We start from the raw sequence: 19,400 nt of genomic DNA on the forward strand, positions 1-19,400 counted from the left end.
CCCCCCCCCGGGATCAGGGATGAAAATCGGAAATGTGGTTTGATCCCGAATTTGTCTTGTCTGCGTCTTTATCAACAGAACATTCCAACTTTAGGCACGGTTGCTATCACCATGGCGCTACACAACTGTGATGAAGTGGCGGTGGCCGGATTCGGCTACGATATGAACGCGCCGCACGCTAACCTTCACTATTACGAAACCGTCAAGATGTCTGCGATCAAAGAGGTGAGTGTTATCCGGATGGAAGGAATAGCAAAAAAAGTTAGCGTTTTTATCGCCGGAGTCGCAATCTCCGTCATTGGAGGGTAGATTACTTCAGAATAAACTCTCATTGGTTAGAACGATTCGTAAATAGTGTACATTGACATTTCACTTATGGTACTCAAAATTTTGAGCCAAAATGAGCGTTCTGCCCTGCACTTAGCAGTTAGCGTTAGCAGGGCTCCAGGCATTTGACACCTAGGCCTTCTGTAGTGCTATGTCTGAGTCAATCCAACCCATAACTCATTCAATTCCATCCCCGAATTTGCTCAGGTTTTGGTTTTTCTTGTGGGGGTGCCGATAAAGTGCTCGTCAGACCTCTGGTAATGTTTTTTTCCCTTCCACGAGGGGGCTATCATTTGCCTCTTGTCTATGTTAGCGCTTTGTTCCGGCTTCAGCTGTTGTTAAAGCGCTATATAAATCAATATGGATGCATTTTATTGTATTGTATTTAGTACAGACGCCCAAATTTCATGCTCAGATAACTCCAGACCCATACAACTTAGGAATTAACTATTTTTTTCTGATGATAGAAGCGAGTCAAAGTTTTCTTACGCTCCATTGAAGATTTCATTTAGAAGCGCCTTTCAAAACTCTCAAGGTCACTTTACAGTCACAGGACCAGTTTTTTTCTGTGGGTGAGCAGTGGCAACCACACGCGCCAGCGTTCAATCAACTCGAAATAACTCGAATAGATAGAAAGCTAGCTAATAGCTAGTTAATAGATATCTAGCTTGGTAGATAGCTAATAGATGGCTCGCCAGATAGATAGCTAGATAGATATGACAATTGTGAGTTTATTAGTTTCTGTGTCATTTCTCAAATTTTCCATGGTCGAAAAATCCATTAAAAAAATTACAAAATAAAGAATTTGTCCAAATTTTCCATGTAGAATTCCATCGCTCACCGTTACAACCGCCTCTGAATCACCTTGAATGCTCGTTGAAAGGCTGCGCTAGCCAAGCGTTGACGTGTGTAAACCATAAGCGCCGTTTGATGATAACCTTCGCCGACGCTGTCATCATTCGGTCATTTATTTGGTGGCCGTGCGGCGATGCGGTTTTTTTTTTTTTTGCGCTTGTTTTGGTCTTTTTGAGGCCAGATCATCAAGTTGATAAAGACTAAAGTCTGTTTCTCATCAAGGGCCGCATGTGTTTTGCAAACGCCTGTCGTTTCAGTTGACAAAAACGACGCATAAATCCTGTGTCAACTTTCTTTTTTTTCCTTTCAAGATTCATCTAAATTATTTGATTCGCGCAAAAGGGACGTACTTTTACAGTTGTGTTTTCATTTAAAATGCAGGAAAGTAGCAAACTCAACTCGGGCTGCACCCAAAAGCCTCCCATTTTCTTCAAAAGGTGACCCTGCGCCTTATACGCTGGTGCGCCTTATATGTGAAGTCATATTGAGCCACAACAGGTCTCGCAACAACTGTCAGCAGCCACCAATTCTCCCCTCCTTAGAAGTACAGTGATACCTTGGCTTTCCGAACTTAATTCCCGGGAAGTGTGTTTAAGGCAAAAAGTGTCTATTCCAAACATTAATTTCAAAGATAGTTCAAAGGCAGAGTGTAGACTGCAAGGTTCAAATATCCCATCAATCCCATCAATCCACAAATAACCTGCACGAGCCATCTATACACTTGATGCAAAAAGCTATCAACCCAGCTAAACAGAAAACAACTGATGAGGAACTAGGTAAAATTATCGTAGAGAAAGCCCCTACAAGTGATCATTCCTCAAGATGGTTAAAGAAGAAGGCTACGTTCCTCATCAAGTGTTTCATGCTGATGACACCGGTCACTCCATTCCATCAAGTCGTCAACGACCATCACAAAGGTAAATAAAACGACTTTATTATACTGTACAGTTTATTTCTTTAATTATAATACCCTAGCACAATTATTATACGTAAAATAAAGTATATTTTGTGTAGTTTTAAGGCTTAGAAGATTAGAAAGTAGTGTTTTAAGGGGACCTGGGAACGGATTATTCTCATTTTAATGGTTTCCTATGGGAAATTAATTTTTGGGATACACACTTTTCACCTTACACACTCTGTCTGGGAACCAATTACGTTCGTAAGCCAAGGTATCACTACACCATACATTTGAGGTGCGCCTTATACACCCAAAAATACGATACTAACCATTTTCCCCCCCTTCCCTTCCTATTTTTTTTCTGATTCCCTCAGTCATGGACACACAACATATTCAAGGAGAAAGAGTTCCTGCGCAAGTTAGTGAAGGCCAACGTGATCTCGGACCTCACCAACGGTATCTGAGCATGTTAGCTTCTGTTTTCCTTTTTCCCCTTTTTTTTGGACTCCTGCGCAGGAAGCCAAAAGAAACCGTCCAGGTGCCCCCCCCCCCCCCCAAAATCTGGGGGCGGGGGAGGGTTCCATATCAATGGAGATGACCTTCATAAAAAGAAGTCACGTGGTGCCTTCTGAACCAAAGACGCCGAGTGATTGACGCATGGAGGAAGGCGTGGACCACTCAATCCGCTCACTTCCTGTTTGAGGCGTTTTTTTGTTTTTTTTTTTTTTTTTTTTTTTTTTTTTTTTTTTTTTTTTTCCATCTCCGGGATCACGCCAATGACATGACAAGGTAAGAACAAAAGCGGAGATGTTGCGTGGAAGTATTATCAGTGCCAAATGTACCTCCAACCACGGAGAAGGTGGTACTCTTCTTCATTTTTTTGTTTTTTTTGGGCCGCCTGAATGTATTCACTTTCCTGGGTGTACATAGCAAAAAAAAGATTTTGACTTTTTAACCAACATCCTCACCTTCCGTTTCTCTCCTCGCCGTTTCGCCACGCGCATTGACGTCTAAAAAACTCGGAGAAGAACATTTTGCACTCGCACACGTTGGTCGTGGATCCTGTCTAAGCCCGGTCCCTTTCAATTGTCAAACGGGGGTTATTTTGTGGTGGTGATGATTGAAGTTTGATTGAAGAAAAAAAAAATGTGTGTGGAAGGATGTTGTTTTTAAGTGTGTTACAATTCTTGTTTTACCAAAAGTTGTTTTTTTTTTCTCAAATACTGGTTTTCACAATCTTTTGTTGCACCAAAGCACGTCAAGGAAATTATAAGTTCGCTACCATATTAATTTAAAAAAAAAACTTTTTTTTAAGCATTTAAAGGGGCATATAAAGTATCAGATGAGGCATATAAAAATCATTGTTTTTGTCCAATAGGCCATGTACCCACCCATAACATATAAAGAAAAAAATCCTATCACCAAAATGAATTTCCGAACCAAAAGAAACTGACATTTATTTTGTCTATTTATTTATTCTATTGCTAGAACTGCTAGTTTGTGATCATTTCAAATCACAGGAGTGGTCACAGAGTTGATAACAGTCTAAAGCAATTACATTCTGACTGTTACACTGTTAAACACACACACACACACACCCGCCCCCCCCAATAAATGTCATGGACAACCATAAAAAAAAAAAATAAAAAAAAACATTTTTATAGCTTGAAAGGCCACTCTACTTCTCATAATTATGCCTTTTCTTATTCATACTAATTGTAATATATGTAATTTTGGCTACTATGCTGTTACATTGGGGGGAGGGTGATTTTACAGCACATTACCCCAAAGTAAAACAACAAAAAAACGAAAACAAATATATATATATATCTATACATATGTATGTATGTATGTATGTATGTATGTATGTATGTATGTACGTGAATTTATGTGTATGTATATATGTATGTATATGTGTACGTGAATGTATATATGTGAATGTATGCGTGTGTATATGTATGTATATGTATGTATGTATATGTATATGAATATATATGTATATATATGTATATGTATATGAATATATATGTATATATATGTATATGTATATATATGTATATATATATATATATGTATATATATATATATATATATAAATAATATACATTTGGCCATTTAGGGCCACCGTAATTTTCCATCTATGTCACTTCCCAAATTGATTCAGACTGAAATTGATTTAATTTTGACTGCCATGCTATTTACCTAGAAAAAAAATCTCACACATGCAATGTAGTTTGACTAAAATAAAAATAAAAATCACCTTCCCGCCAAAAAAAAAAAAAAATCAATCTAAAAAAAATGGCCACCGTAGTTCGATTTGGAAGAATTTGGATTCCAAATTCACCTTATTATAATTTCTGCCATGACATCACAATGCCACCGTCGTTCCCACCCAAATAATATTGAAAGCTTAATGACATCCTATAATTCACTTTCATGCCACACCACCAAATAGAAATGTCACCCAAAAAAAAGAACTTAAAAATATGACCGTCATGGTCTTTTTATTGACGCACAAAAAAAACCTTCTCTGTTATGTGAATGTCAACACACGAATTATACCTTCCGCCATTTTGTTTAAGATCTTTCCTGTCACTCTCAGATAAACATACCAAAATAAATCATTGATCGTCAATAGATCATCATCATCATAAGGCCGTCTTGTTTTTTTTTTTTTTTTTTTTTTCACGATCAATCACCCCGATCACTTCCATCCCACACGTGTGCGTATCAATAACCGAGTCCAACAACCCGCATGGCCTCATCCGATTGGCTGTCTGAATGTCCAATCATTTCCTCAATCCCATTTCCTGCCGTGTTGCTACAGAAATTAGCGACGCATTGTGATTGTGTGTGTGTGTGGGGGGGTTAATAAATAGATGTATATTATTTTCATTATTTATTTAGTGACTTTAAAGGACAACCGACGTCTCTGGACAAGTTGTGTCCATAATTTGTAAAATGGCTTCAAATGACTCCTACTGAGCGCATTTTACAAAGATTCCACCGCATATAGCTATATTTTACCTTTTAAGACTCGCGCTGAATATTCCGGAAGTCTTGTTTTTGAGTTGGGGACAAGTCCTCACCCTACGTCACTGAAGGAACGCCCCTGACCGATAAAAGAACACATTGTAGCATTCCTTCCATCACGTCAATGCATTTTGCTGTACTTGTTTGGTCTGAAAACGTCATGTTGCACCAAAAAGAGCCAGAAGAGGGCGACAAAGCTCCGTGTAAGGAATTAATCAGCCTGTGGAAACGGGCTGATTAATTCCTTACACGGAGCTTTGTCGCCCTTTTCTGCCTCTTTTTTAGTGCTACATTTCCCCCCCCCTCCTATTGCCTCAAAATGGCACGGAATAAATTCTTTAATCGATTCCAAACGTGGATGCTTTCCTCTTCAGAACTATTTGAATCATATTCATAACTGGATGAGTAACAAGAAACCATCTTCTCCGAATCTGAAGCTATTGTTTTGATTCTCCAGCGAGGCAAGACGTCTTGGGGTGATCTGAAACTGGCTACTTCCTGGTTCATTTTTTTTTTGCAGATTTTGGACACTTTAAGTCATTTTTATTGGTGTTTTGGATTTGACAAAAAATATCATACTGCGTGTTTTGGGTATTTTAGATGCTATAAAACGTTTTTCTGATGTCAGTTAAGAAACAAAAAAGTGATGTCGGTTATCCTTTAAAGACCCAGCGTTTGAATTACAGGCAGGCCTGCTTACATTGAATCTCTTTTGCCTTTTTTTTTTTTGTAAATTGTGGCAATTTATGTCCAGGAATGTTTTTTTTTTTTTATTTGTTTGTATTCTCTCATGTGGTGTTTTTAAATCAATTTTGGCTATTTTTCTGTCCTCTTATCGATAAAACGCAATCAACAATCTCAAAGGCAGGAATGTCCAAATATCTTTATTTTTTAACTTGCCGACATACCAATGACATCATCTGTTTTTTTTTGTGCATTTTGAAAGCTTGCTTTTCACTCTCAGATGGCCTTTTTTAATTTATTTTTTACGTTTTTTTTTTCACTTCTCTTTCTGTATCTATTCATCCGCTGGAAGTGCATTCTTACTGTAAAGGAATTTGTGTTCGGATTGTATGCTTCTTGGAAAAAAAGATGGCGGTTTTTGCGTAATCCATCGTTGGGTGTTCACGATGCTTCACGTGAAGCTTCGTTGATTCACTTTTGAGTCGTTCATTTGGGAGATTTGGGTCCACTCTGTCCGATCTGCGTCGATCCAGTGAAGGAATGCTTGAAGACACTGGTTGTCTATTTTATTTTATTTTATTTTATTTTATTTTATTTTATTTTATTTTATTTTATTTTATTTTATTTTTATTATTTTTTATTTTTTAAAGCGGTAAAAAGTTTTTATTTTTTAAAGCGGTTGGCTACAATCTGCATGGTCACTTTCCACTTGCTGTTGCTGTAAAAAATACAGTACAATATACAGCGCTCACAAAGAAAGAACAAAAAGGCCAATTGGAGGCCTTTCTGTGACTCCCCTGGTTCCTCGTTGACATTTTGTGACGTTCTGAGGTCCTAAAAATCTCATGGAATCTTCACAAAGGGAGTAAAATGGCGCTGTCGGGAACGGCAACATTTGGATGGCCCTCAGAAATGATGCGAATTTTGCCGATCAAGACTGAAAAAATAAAAATGTTGGGACTGTTTTCGAAAGTGAAGCTTTTAAATTCACATTTGTATGGTTCTAGTGCATTTTAGGTTCACCCCCCCGAAATGGATTTTTTTGTGGGTCGTGTGACAACATTTGCCAGCATTTGGATGACACTCGGAAATGATGCGAATTTTGCCGATCAATCCTAAAAAATGGGACTATTTTTGAAAGTGAAGCTTTTAAATTCATTCACATTTGGAAGGCTATAGTGCATTTTAGGTTCACCCCACTGAAATAGAATTTTTTTGTGGGTCGTGTGTCAACGCCAGAACTTGGATGGCCCTCGGAAATGATGCGAATTTTGCCGTTCGAGCCTGAAAAATATTTTTTTGCTATTCCTTTTGAAAGTGAAGCTTTTAAATTCACATTTGTGCGTTTTATGTTAACTCCTCCCTGAAATGATTTTTTTTGTGGGTCGTGTGACAACGCAAGCATTTGGATGCCCCTTGGAAATGATGCGAATTTTACCGTTCAAGCCTGATTTTTTTTTTTTGCAATTGCTTTCGAAAGTGAAGCTTTTAAATTCTCATTTGAAAGGTTCTAGTGTTTTGTTAACTCCTCCCTGAAATGATTTTTTTTTGTGGGTCGTGTGTCAACGTCAGCACTTGGATGGCCCTTCGAAATGATGCGAATTTTGCCGTTCAAGCCATTTTTTTTTCAATTTCTTTCTGAAGTGAAGCTTTTAAATTCACATTTGAAAGGTTCTAGTGCATTTTAGGTTCACTCCCCCCTAAAATTGATTTTTTTAGTGGTTAGTGTGTCAACGCCAGCACTTGGATGGCCCTCGGAAATGATGCGAATTTTGCCACCATTTTAGGTTCCCGCCCAAATGATTTTTTTTTTTTTTTGTGGGTCTTGTATTTTTGCTTCCGTTGGTTACTGATACAATTTTATGAAGTTTTGTCCATTTAATCAGATTCAATTTCGTTTTTTCCCCACCCAATTTTTTTTTTGCGGTGTAGCAGGAACAATAATATGTTTTCAAAGTCTCAATGGAGAATATATATTCAACACAAAGTTTTTGTTCATCTTCCTGCGGTTATCTCAGCTCCGATGGACCGGCAAATGACAATTGCAGCTTTTGTTACCATGACAACCGAGCCAGAGATTTGGCGTTGGCGCACTACTTTGAACTGAACTACAAAAACGCAACCAAAAAAAAAAAATCACATTTCTACAATATGTCCCCTTTAAATTGAAAAAAAAAAAACGGATAAAATATTCAGTAAAATTGGTGACAAGGAAGCCTGAAGGGAGTTTCGGCAAATGCCGTCAATGCACTTTGGGGGGGAGAAGTAAACGATGGTTAGTCCCAAGTATGACATATTTCGCCTTTGTCAATTTGACTTTCAAACATACTTTGTTTTAACCGATGTCCTTGAACGCACCACCAAGGCAGTGTTTTGACCCTTTGGTCATCCATCGGCAGCGTTGCGTTTTGACGCTGTGCCACTTTGCCAATCAGACTTTGATCTGGAAACCCCCCCCCCTTCCCCTCCATGCAGTTGTCATTAAAGTGGACGTTGGCCCAAATCTCCTTGATGAAGTCGAATGTATTCAATCAAAACGTTGATTATTTTTGACATTTTGTTTTTCAGCGTCATCAATGGCAAGTGATCGAAATGAAGGCGTTGAAATCCAAGTGTAAATTGCTTTCTGCAGCCCAATAAAAAAAAGTTTGTAATGATTCAACGTTTGTGAGTGATTTTGGAATTTGTCACTTACGTCCATCCCGGGATGTTTAATTCAAGTTTGAGAATTTAGATTAAGTGCTGCAAGATCTTACAGAAAATTGGATTTGTCCTGGTAGTCTCCACCAAAAAAAAAAAAAAAAAAAAAAGTACGGTAAAACAAGCATGCCAAATTATTCCAGTTAAAAAGATGAAACATAATTTTTGCCCATGTTAGCGCTTCGTTAGAGCTTCAGAAGTTTTAAAATCAATGTGTATATATTGTATTGTATTGTATTGTATTGTATTGTATTGTATTGTATTTATTGCATTGTATTGTATTTTGGACAGCCGCCCCCATTTCAAACTCGGATAACTGCAGACCCAAATAACTTAGGAATTATTTTTTTTTGGATGACATAGTCTAAGGTTTCTAATGCTATATTGAATGTTTATGTAGCCCTAAAACTGAATATTCGCTAACTATTAGCTATCTATTTGCTAGCTATTAGCTATCTATATATATTTTTTTAAATTTCTTTCCTTTCATAACTTTGCTGCTGTGTTACTTCCGAGTAGAGTGAACGCTGGCGCGAATGGCTACCGCTGCTTACCCGCTCAAAAAAATCCTGTGACTGTAAAGTGTCCTTGAGAGTTTTGAAAGGCACTTAGAAATTAAATGTATTATTATTAGTAGTAGTATTATATTCGCTAGCTATTATCTATTTGCTAGATATTAGCTAGCTTAGCTATTAGCTATCTATTCGTTAGCTCTTAGCTATCTATTTGTTAGCTATTCGCTATCAATTTGCTAGCTATTAGCTATCTGTATATATCTTTTTTTAAATTCTTTCTTTCCTTTCCTCTTCCTTTCATGACTGCTGTGTTACTTCCGGGTAGAGTGAACGCTGGCGCGAATGGCTGCCGCGAATGGCTGCCGCTGCTCACCCGCTCAAAAAAAAAGTTCTTATCCGGTGACTGTAAAGTGTCCTTGGGAGTTTTGATAGGCGCTTAGAAATTAAATGTATTATTATTATTATATTCACTAGCTATAAGCTATCTATTCGCTATCTATTCATTTCTATTAGCTAGCTAGTTTGCTATATTGCGTCAGCCCATCCGCCATTGGATGTGGCCTTAATCATTCAATATCAATGTGGAAAACTTGTAAAGTTTATGTAAGAGTTTCACCATTTGCAGGAAACATATTAGCTAGCTAGCTAATAGATAGCTATTTGCTATAGCTATCTAGCTATTTGAGTCATGAAACACATTAGCTATAAAGTCAGCTATCTATCTATTAGATATCTCACATTCTGTTAGCTAGCTAGCTAGCTTTCTATTTTTTTGAGTTACTTCCGGGTTGAGTGAACACTGGCGCGTGTGGCCACGAAAAAAAAAAAAACTTATCCTGTGACTTTAAAGTGACCTTGAGGGTTTTGAAAGGCACTTATAAATGAAATGTATTATTATTATTTTAATCTTCCCACCACTGCGCTGGACCAAGCCATTTTTATTCTAAATAGGTGCCCTCCCACGTGCCTGACGTAAAAAAAAAATCACCCCTCAAAGCTCTGGTTCTTTAACAGCTTTCCCAGCTCCACTGGGTGGAATCGAGAGGCGACTGCAGCACCGCGGATATTTGCCACCTGGGATATCCAGGAAGCAGCCAACTGTGAGTCCAAACGCGCCTGCACCTCTTCAAATGGCGGGCCTTCAATTTTGTGCGACAGTTTTTACCGCTCCGCCCTTTCTCTCAGACGACTTTGGGAGAAAGAGGTCGTGACCCCCCCTAGGCCGGAAACTAAAGTCTGTGGGTGGAATGGCGAGATTGGAAAAAAAAAAAATCCGCTTTCCCTGCTTCATGTTTGGTGGTCTTCGGGCCTCCAAAAAAATGCTCATCTGGATGAGAATGCAGAAAAATGATGGTCAAAAATGTTATGCAAGGGTTTTGCATTCTTCCAAGGATTCGCTTTCAGGTTTGTGGCGTGTGTGTTTGTATGATGCACTTGTGAGGACCACCAACATTTTTTATACCATACGTAGTGAGGACATTTTTGACAAGTGAGGACCTTTTGGCCGGTCCTCACAAGTTTTTCATTCGAAATGCTTCTAGAAGGTCTATTTATGCATCTGTTAAAGTTTCAGAGAGGTCCTCACAAATTCACCCAAAAATGATTTTTGGTGTGTATTTTAATTTCATTTAGATACACACTTTTTACTCACTGTGTGTGCGCGTGTTTAATGAGAGGAAAAAGTTCATACCACAAAAAGTCAAACGATATTTTCACCAAATTCACTACAGGGGTGAGGACTTTGTATGTAACCATTCAGAAACCTCACTCCTGCTGTTATTTCAGTTTCAAGTCCACTTTTTATTTCTTTGTTTTTAAAGAAGTTGAAATGGGAAATGGGGGTGACATTTAGTGTTCAAATGTAACACTCGTTCTTCTCTCAACTCATTAGAGTCGTCACTCGTCAACTGGAGTTATCCGGACCCCACAAAACAATTGAAACAAGAATGTGTGTGTGTGTGTGTGTGTGTGTTGTGCTTGTATGTATGAGGCGACTGTACAAACATTGTCACGCTCCAAAGCCTCAAACAACACCTTAACAAGTTGATCGCTCAAAGTGATGGATGATGTTGACTCACTTGTTACATGTTGCGGCCTCGGCAGCAACTGGACTGCTGCCCCATTCCTTTGAGGGGTTTTTTTTTTTTTTGTTGTTGTTGTTGTTGTTAGCCTTGCGCCGTCGAGGATAGGTCGTAGCGCTCGGACTCAGCAAAACATGATATTGATTTTTTTGGGATACATAATAATACATAATATTGGGATACATAATAATAATAATAATACATTTAATTTCTCAACGGCTTTCAAAACTCTCAAGGTCACTTTACAGTCACAGGATATGTTTTTCTGTGGGTGAGCAGCGGCAGCCACACGTGCCAGCGTTCACTCAACCCGGAAGTAACTCGGCTACAAAGCTAGCTAGCTAATAGACAGCTAATTTGATAACTAAGTCACTCGGATAGAGAGCTAGCTAATAGATAGCTAACAGATAGCTAGCTCAACCCGGAAGTAACTTAGATAGAAAGCTAGCTAGCTAATAGACATGTGATTGTGCTTTATGAAAGGAGCCTGACATTGTCACGTGATGTCCCAAATGCGTTTTTATCTCCCAAACAAAACATCAATAGCTAGTTTGACTTCTTTCATCCTATTCCTTTGCAACCCACGCTATTATCTGACTGTACATTCCTGCATGTCACCCACTCCAAGCTGTTGTCACGGACGCTATTAATAGCAGCGCAAAACGGGGATCCTCCCTGCCTTTGTCTGTGCCTTTTTTTTTTTTGCGAGGTGAGTGGGCCTTCGGTGGAGAGGTATTTACCTAGCCTTTGTGAGCTGGCGAGCCTGCAGTGTTTGCCATGCGGGGAGTGCCTCGTCGTCCTTGTGTGGAAGATGGAGAGCAGTGATGAGCTGTCAAGGTGGACTGGCAGATGCCTGCATTTACAAATCAAATACAAAAATATATATGTATATTAGTAATTGGCCCATAAATTGCATTTTTCTGTGTAGCTCTTTCTCTTGTTTCTATTTATAATTGTATTTTATTTATTGTATTCTATTTGTGATTTTATTTTATTTATTATAGTACCTATGCTTGTCTGTGACTGTAAAGTGTCCTTGAGCTACCTAGCGAGCTATTTGCTATCTGGCTAGCTACATAGCTAGCTGTCTATTTGCTATCTATTACCTTTCTAGCTGGCTATATATTAGCTATTTCTTTTTTTGAGCGGGTGAGCAGCAGCAGCCATTTGCGCCAGCATTCACTCTACCCGGAAGTAACACAGAAGAAAAGTTATGAAAGGAAGAAGAAAGGAAATTAAAAAAAACGAAGGAATTCATAACTATTTTCAAGAAAGGAAACAAAAAGACTAAATAAAGAATTAATAACAATTTTCAATGTATCACAACGATTTTTTTTGTCGCAATTACAGACTACTACTACGGTCACCCCTCCCCGTTACGTCATCAAACCGCGCCCCCGTATTGAGTAAAACAGCTGAGAAAGTGTTCATTTTAATAGTATCATGATTTTTTTTTCCGTCTCAATTATATAAAACTAAGCACACACGTGGTCACCCAACTCTCTGGTTACATAATCAAACCTGTATTGAGAAAAAAACCGCCGGTAGATTAAGTGCTAATTTTAAATGTATCACGACCTTTTTTTCGTCTTAATTAGATACTACGACGAGACATAAACGGGCACCCCTCCTTGGCCTACGTCATCAAACTGCGCCCCCTATTGATCAAAACCGCTGCTAATTTAAAATGTATCACGACGATTTTTTTCGTCTCAATTAGAAAAAAAAAAAACTAGAGAACAAACACGTCAATGGCTGAAGGTGATTTAATTCAACTGTGTTTTTAAAACATATTAAATCCTCACTGAGGTTTCGCGTTGATGTAAACTCATCCACTATTCTCCTGGCAGGTGAATCCGATGAGGGGTGGGGGGGGGGGCATGTTGTTTTTTGAGCGAACGTGCCCCACGCAGATCTTGAGTGCCAATCACTCCCCATCCCATCCCAGCCTGCCTTTTCCTTCCCTCCACCCCTGAAGAAACCACAAGACGCTTGAACTATGCGAGTGAGAGAAAGTCGCAACAGTTTGAGGAGCGACCGGCAAGCTCCGTTTTCACTCTGACAGGCGGAGAGGAACGGCGTTTATGTATTTATTTTTTTGTTTTTACGCACAGCCCCGCTCCACCGCGGGCCATTGGAGGAACACTTAGCTTGTGTCTGCTCCACAGCGTGAGCGACATTCTCACGGAGCACCATAAGTCACTCAGCATCGGATATCAATTTACCTGTAAAAAAAGCCTTTTAAATCCCGGTAAAGAAGTCATCTCGCGGCCGGATTCCATTAGTGCGTAAAAGAATTACGCACGTGGATTTCATATTTTTTGCAAGCTTTTATTTTTTTCCCAGTTTCTAAGATTGAGTTTGAAGAGCGGAGACGAAGACTCAAAGTTTTTTTTTTTCGTGTGTTATGAGACTTTCCCCGTCCATGCTGACTTGGAGGCAGGACTGAACAGGTTAGTTGAGAGCCGTGAAGGAGGAAAAAAAATGGCTTAATCATATGAAACATGCTTGTTGGATGTGAGTCAACACAGAAGCAGCACCAGAAGCAAATCGAGGACACATATTTAGTACATGTCCGTGTTCGTGCATTGAGTCCTCCACTTTGAAGCTTTATTTCCGTCGACGTTAACAAACAGCAATTAGAATGAATAACAGGCTTCACCTTGCATGCTACATTATGTCGTTAAGTTTATATTTCTTCCATCTGCTTTCGCATCTTAACTTGAGGAATTCTTGAAATAACTTTACATACTGTACCTTTCCAGTACATCGTTTTTTTAATTGAAGACAACAAATGAATCACGATATATAATATGACCTGTCAAAGAGTGACTAAACGCTGAAGTATGTGACAAATAAAAATGTGGGGTAAATGAATGTTCTGGTGGTTCTGGCTATATTCTTAGAGAGTGCCAGAAAATGCAGGAATGTTCATGTATCATGATTCCTAAAAACAACAAAGCTTAATGATCTTGCAGGACTTTTGAACTGTTCGGAGAACCCCCATTTATCACGGGGATACACCACAGACGCTAACGCGTGAACGGTGAAGAGCCGATGAACATTTTGGGGGAAATGTATTTTTTTTTTACCAACCCCACATGCGTTTAATTCATTTAAACCCAGTAGAAAATACTTGATTGTATCAAGATGCACTGCTATGGCTGTCAAGAAATCGAAGAGGGCCATATAACATCACTTTTGAGGAAATGAAAACCCTCACTAAGTGCATGGTTCCGACTTATTTGTTATGCTCAGTTGAAGTTGAGCATAAACCCGACACACAATAATTCGTCATTGTATTTTTAAAGACCAAAAACAAAATCACACGGTAATGATTGTGTGTTCGTCATATGCTAAGTTACGATTTTCTATCGGGTGCCGTTATGAATTTGGGGGAAACCATTACAATGTTTCATCGGCTCCACATATTACATAGAGAGCGCATAACAAATGAATGAATAACTAGTTTTTAAATTTGAAGTAAAAAATGATGACTGTTATCGTGGTTTACATGGGACAGTTTGAAATTTCGATCACCGGGTAGCTAGTTCGATCGCTAGCTAGCTCGCTGGAGCGCCAGGTAGCTAGCTAGGTCGCTCGTTCGGTAGCTAGCTAGTTCGCTCGTTCGCTAGCTAGCTCGCTTGCAAGCTCGTTTCGCTAGCTAGTTCGCTAGCTAGCTCGCTAGTTCGCTAGCTCGTTCGCTAGCTAGCTCGCTAGCTCGTTCGCAAGCTCTTAAGGACACTTTACAGTCACAGACAAGCATAGCTACAATAATAAATATAATACAATTATAAATAGAATACAATAAATAAAACACAATTATAAATAGGAACAAGATATAGAGCTACAATATACTAAATAAAATACTTTGGCATTTATTTCATCTGATTTGTTGAAATAGCTCAGTGAATGGGGATAATTTGGGGATCTTATTTGCTTCTTCTTGCCCTTCATTCTTTCTTATTTTTATTTGGTTTTACATTTACTTCTATTTTCCACTAGAGCTCAGTGCACTCTGGCGTTTTGTGGCACGACCACACAGAGTGCACAAGTTGTCTGTGTATTGTAAAAAACATTAAAAAAAGATCTACATTGCAAAGGTTCACTCTCCTTTGTTTTCAAGTCACTGTAAAGTGCAAAGCAAATAAAAATCATTCAGAAAAGAATCTCCCAAACTCTTGAACTTGAAACGAGAAAGAACGCCGCTGCGTCAATACATTTGAAGAACTCATTTAGCTGTTTACACCTTTTCTGCTTTTTGTCCAGGGGGGGCAAGATTGCTCAAGGCTTTTTGTGGCGTGGGGGAGGCCAAAGCAGGAGACCTGCCGCTGAAAGAGGTCCTGGGGTGGGAGGACGACGACGTGGAGGAGGAGGAGGAGGTGCCTCCAGCCGTCCCCTGCACGCAGATGGAGTCGACACTTTTGCCGAGGAGGAAACATTTCGTTCGGAGCTCCCGCACGCTGTGACGACCAGGCGCGAAAACATGACAGGGTGCCGTGGATGGAGGAGTCCATTGATGACCCGGGCGGCAGCGCGCGCCCTTCCCGACCCGCCGCGCACGTCACCCGGTAAGGCAAAGTGTTACATTGCTGTCAGCATGTTGCCACGGTGATTCCCGGACAGGCTTCCTGATAATCAGGAGCTGTTTTTCTGTTTTCTCGCCGCTCCTGAGAGCTGTCATTTGTCACCGCGTGTTTGCTGTGACAACACAGGCTGATGTTGGATGGCTTTTTCATACTGTGTTGCTTTCACCTGCCAGCTGGTTCGCTCGGCGAAGGGTTGGGTCGCTCTAACCCCGGAGTCAACATTTTCCGGGGCTGAATTTAGGGTTTGTTTGAAAGTTTGTGAAATGTGAAGAAACGAGGGAAGGATGCTCAAAGTTTCTGTCAAGTTTGGATGGATTAATACAAGGTTGTGAAAGTCATTTTTTGCCGCGGGCTATGTTGTCATTACGGTTTCCTCTCAGGGGCCGTTATAAATTCGAGGAAGCCATTAGCTTGTTTCATCCCCTCCACATATTACATATAGAGTGCACGACAAATTAATGCATAACTAGTTTGCAAATTTGAAATAAAAAAATAATTAAACTATTATTATGGTTCACATGCGACAATTAGAATTTTTGTTTGGGACTTTAGCAAGCATCCTGGAATTTCACAAGTCTGATTTGCTTTCACGGGCCGAATAAAATGATGTGGTGGGCCAAATTTGGCCCCCGGGCCTTGACTTTGACACCTGTGGTATACATGCTAGTTTTTTCGTGCCAAAAACGGTGTATTATATATACATGGTCGTTTTTTTTTTTCATGTCAAAAAATTTAATTTGACAACTTTGATATATTTTCGTGGGCCGAATAAAAGGATGTATCGGTCCAGAGTGGGCCCTCGGGCCTTGCCTTTGACACCAGTGCACTATAATATTAACAGCTCAAAACAGATCATGATTGTATGAATTTGGGGAAGTCATTAGAAAGTTTCATCCCCTCCACATACAGTATATTGAGAGTTTTGAAAGGCGCTTATAAATCAAATGTATTATTGTTATTATGATTACATATTACATCTAGAGCGCACAATATATTCATGAATAGCTAGTTTTCAAATTTGAAGTAAAAAAATAATGACTTTTGTGGTTTACATGGGATAATTTGACATTTTGGTTCAGACTTTAGCATGCAAAATGGCACTTGACATGCTTGATTTGCTTTTGTGGGCCGAATAAAAGGATGTGGCGGTCCAAATTCGGCCCCCGAGCCTTGACTTTGACACCAGTGGTTTAAGAGGTGGCTGTCAGGATATATTTGAGTGGGGCTTTTTCTTTTTTTCTTTCAAACCTCAATGGGATGTGATTATCGCCGCTCGCTCGCTCTCTCTCTCTCTCTCCCACACCTCTGTGTGCTGACGCGGAATGTCGCTGTTTGTGTTTTCGGTGTCATTTGTCAGGATTTGGCCTCCTTAGAATCAAGAAAAAAAGCACCTGGCTGACTCAGTTGAATCCATGACTGACTCAGTGACCCACTGACTCATGCTCATGTGCGTGCGATGTGTCACGCCTGAGGAATACAGACAAGGCTCAGTGTGAGGGTGTCCATCCATCCATCCATCCATCCATCCATCCATCCATCCATATATATCCATCCAGCCATCCATATATATCCATCCATCCACTCAAATCCATCCATCTTCCCAAATCCATCCATGCATCCATCCATGCGTCCATGCATCCATCCACCCAAATCCACCCAGCCATCCACCCAAATGCACCCAGCCATCCACCCAAATCCATCCACCCAAATGCACCCACCCATCCACCCAAATCCATCCATCCATCCATCCATATCCATCCATCCAGCCATCCACCCTCCCAAATCCATCCATCCACCCAAATCCATCCATCCATCTACCCAAATCCATCCATCCATATCCACCCATCCATATCCATCCATATCCATCCATCCAAATCCATCCACCCTCCCACATCCATCCATCCATCCATCCATCCATTCATCCAGCCATCCACCCTCCCAAATCCATCCATCCACCCAAATCTATCCATCCATCCACCCAAATCCATCCATCCATATCCATCCATCCATCCATCCATCCATATTCATTCATCCAGCCATCCACCCTCCCACATCCATCCATCCATCCATTCATCCAGCCATCCACCCTCCCAAATCCATCCATCCACCCAAATCCATCCATCCATCCACCCAAATCTATCCATCCATCCATCCAAATCCATCCATCCACCCAAATCCATCCATCCATCCACCCAAATCCATCCATCCATATCCATGCATCCATCCATCCATCCATCCATCCATCCATATTCATTCATCCAGCCATCCACCCTCCCACATCCATCCATCCATCCATATCCATTCATCCAGCCATCCACCCTCCCAAATCCATCCATCCATCCACCAAATCATCCATCCACCCAAATCCATCCAACACAACCCAACCAATTCTTCCATGCATCCATCCATCCATGAATCCATCCACCCAACACAACCCACCCATCCATCCATCCATCCATCCATCCATCCACCACCCATCACCACCTTTTATAATCCCACCACCAATCAAACGTAACATCATTTACATACGTTATATACTCAAATTTATGATATGGTGTGAGGGTCATTATTAATGAAGCAGGAATTGCCCTAACAATGGGCTCAATCAAAGGGACTTTAAACAGGTGTGCACCGATTCTCATTTCACATAAGTTGCAATGTTATTGGTTCATTGAGAACATGCCATATAACCGACGGAAGAGGGTGTGCACACTTATGCAACCACTTTTCAGTCATTTAGTTTGATCTCAGCAAGCTTGCGTTAAAGATGGGGGAGGGGGACACTTGAAATGTTTTATCTTGGTTTTACCACCACCCCACCCCTTATCAGTCCATTTTTTAACAGGGGTGTGTAAACTTTTGCTAACCTCTGCAATGTAGTTATCAGCATTTATTGCAAATGGCTCGGGGGTCCATAAAATCAATTGGACTCCATTTTGAGAAGCAGACCCGACGTGAGAGTGCCGACTCGCTTCGACTTGTCACGCTGCCACGGCTTTCACTTCCTGCTGTCAAAGGTCACTGGGGGTCGCCGGACCCCGTTGAGGGTCAACCACAGCCAGCCAACGCACTTCTGAGTGTTGTGTCGTCTACTTTGTTTTATTGTTGTTTTGGCTTGCGATTGAAATGATGAGGAATTAATTAGTACAGATCATTAAATGTATTTAAATATGGTGAATATGTCTAATCCCCAATATGACAGGATACAAGGTTGCCACATACTTCACTGGACATGTTCAAAATCAAAACAATTCTAATGTGTCCGAAATATAGATTTGTTTTTAATTGGAAAACGTAAACAAACGTGTGAAATCCCACAATGCTTGCTAAAATCCGAACCCAAATTTCAAATTGTCGTATGTAAACCACAATAACAGCGGTCGAGCCAGCTAGCTTGCGGTCGATCGAGCGAGATAGCTAGCTTGCGGTCAAGCGAGCGAGATAGCTAGCTTGCGGTCAAGCGTGCGAGATTGCTAGCTAGCGGTCAAGCGAGCGAGATAGCTAGCTTGCAGTCAAGCGAGCGAGATAGCTAGCTTGCGGTCGCTCGAGCGAGATAGCTAGCTTGCGGTCGAGCGAGCGAGATAGCTAGCTTGCGGTCGATCGAGCGAGATAGCTAGCTTGCGGTCGAGCGAGCGAGATAGCTAGCTTGCGGGTCGAGCGAGCGAGATAGCTGGTGATCTAACTTTCAAATTGTCCCACGTAAACCACAATAAGTCAT

At 40.4% G+C, this 19,400-nt stretch overlaps 2 protein-coding genes across 2 annotated transcripts in view; both read left to right on the forward strand.

The window, feature by feature from the left end:
* Nucleotides 1-3,917, forward strand: part of st3gal3b (ST3 beta-galactoside alpha-2,3-sialyltransferase 3b) — a 45,348-nt gene extending 41,431 nt beyond the window's left edge. The window contains 2 exon segments of the mRNA XM_089008847.1: nucleotides 79-225; nucleotides 2,455-3,917. Of these exon segments, the coding sequence (XP_088864973.1) occupies nucleotides 79-225; nucleotides 2,455-2,544 (237 nt within the window). The 3' untranslated portion in view covers nucleotides 2,545-3,917.
* A 9,179-nt stretch (nucleotides 3,918-13,096) lies between these two features.
* LOC148891119 (uncharacterized) overlaps nucleotides 13,097-19,400 on the forward strand; it is a 35,554-nt gene continuing 29,250 nt past the window's right edge. Inside the window, exons 1-2 of the mRNA XM_089008276.1 lie at nucleotides 13,097-13,546; nucleotides 15,363-15,664. Coding sequence (XP_088864402.1) covers nucleotides 15,580-15,664 — 85 coding nt within the window. The 5' untranslated portion in view covers nucleotides 13,097-13,546; nucleotides 15,363-15,579. The remainder of the gene's footprint in view (nucleotides 13,547-15,362; nucleotides 15,665-19,400) is intronic.

Source organism: Hippocampus bargibanti, linkage group LG11 (genome assembly GCF_051943395.1).
Source record: "Hippocampus bargibanti isolate YZ-2025 linkage group LG11, ASM5194339v1, whole genome shotgun sequence".
In the NCBI taxonomy this organism is placed as follows: Eukaryota; Metazoa; Chordata; class Actinopteri; order Syngnathiformes; family Syngnathidae; genus Hippocampus; species Hippocampus bargibanti.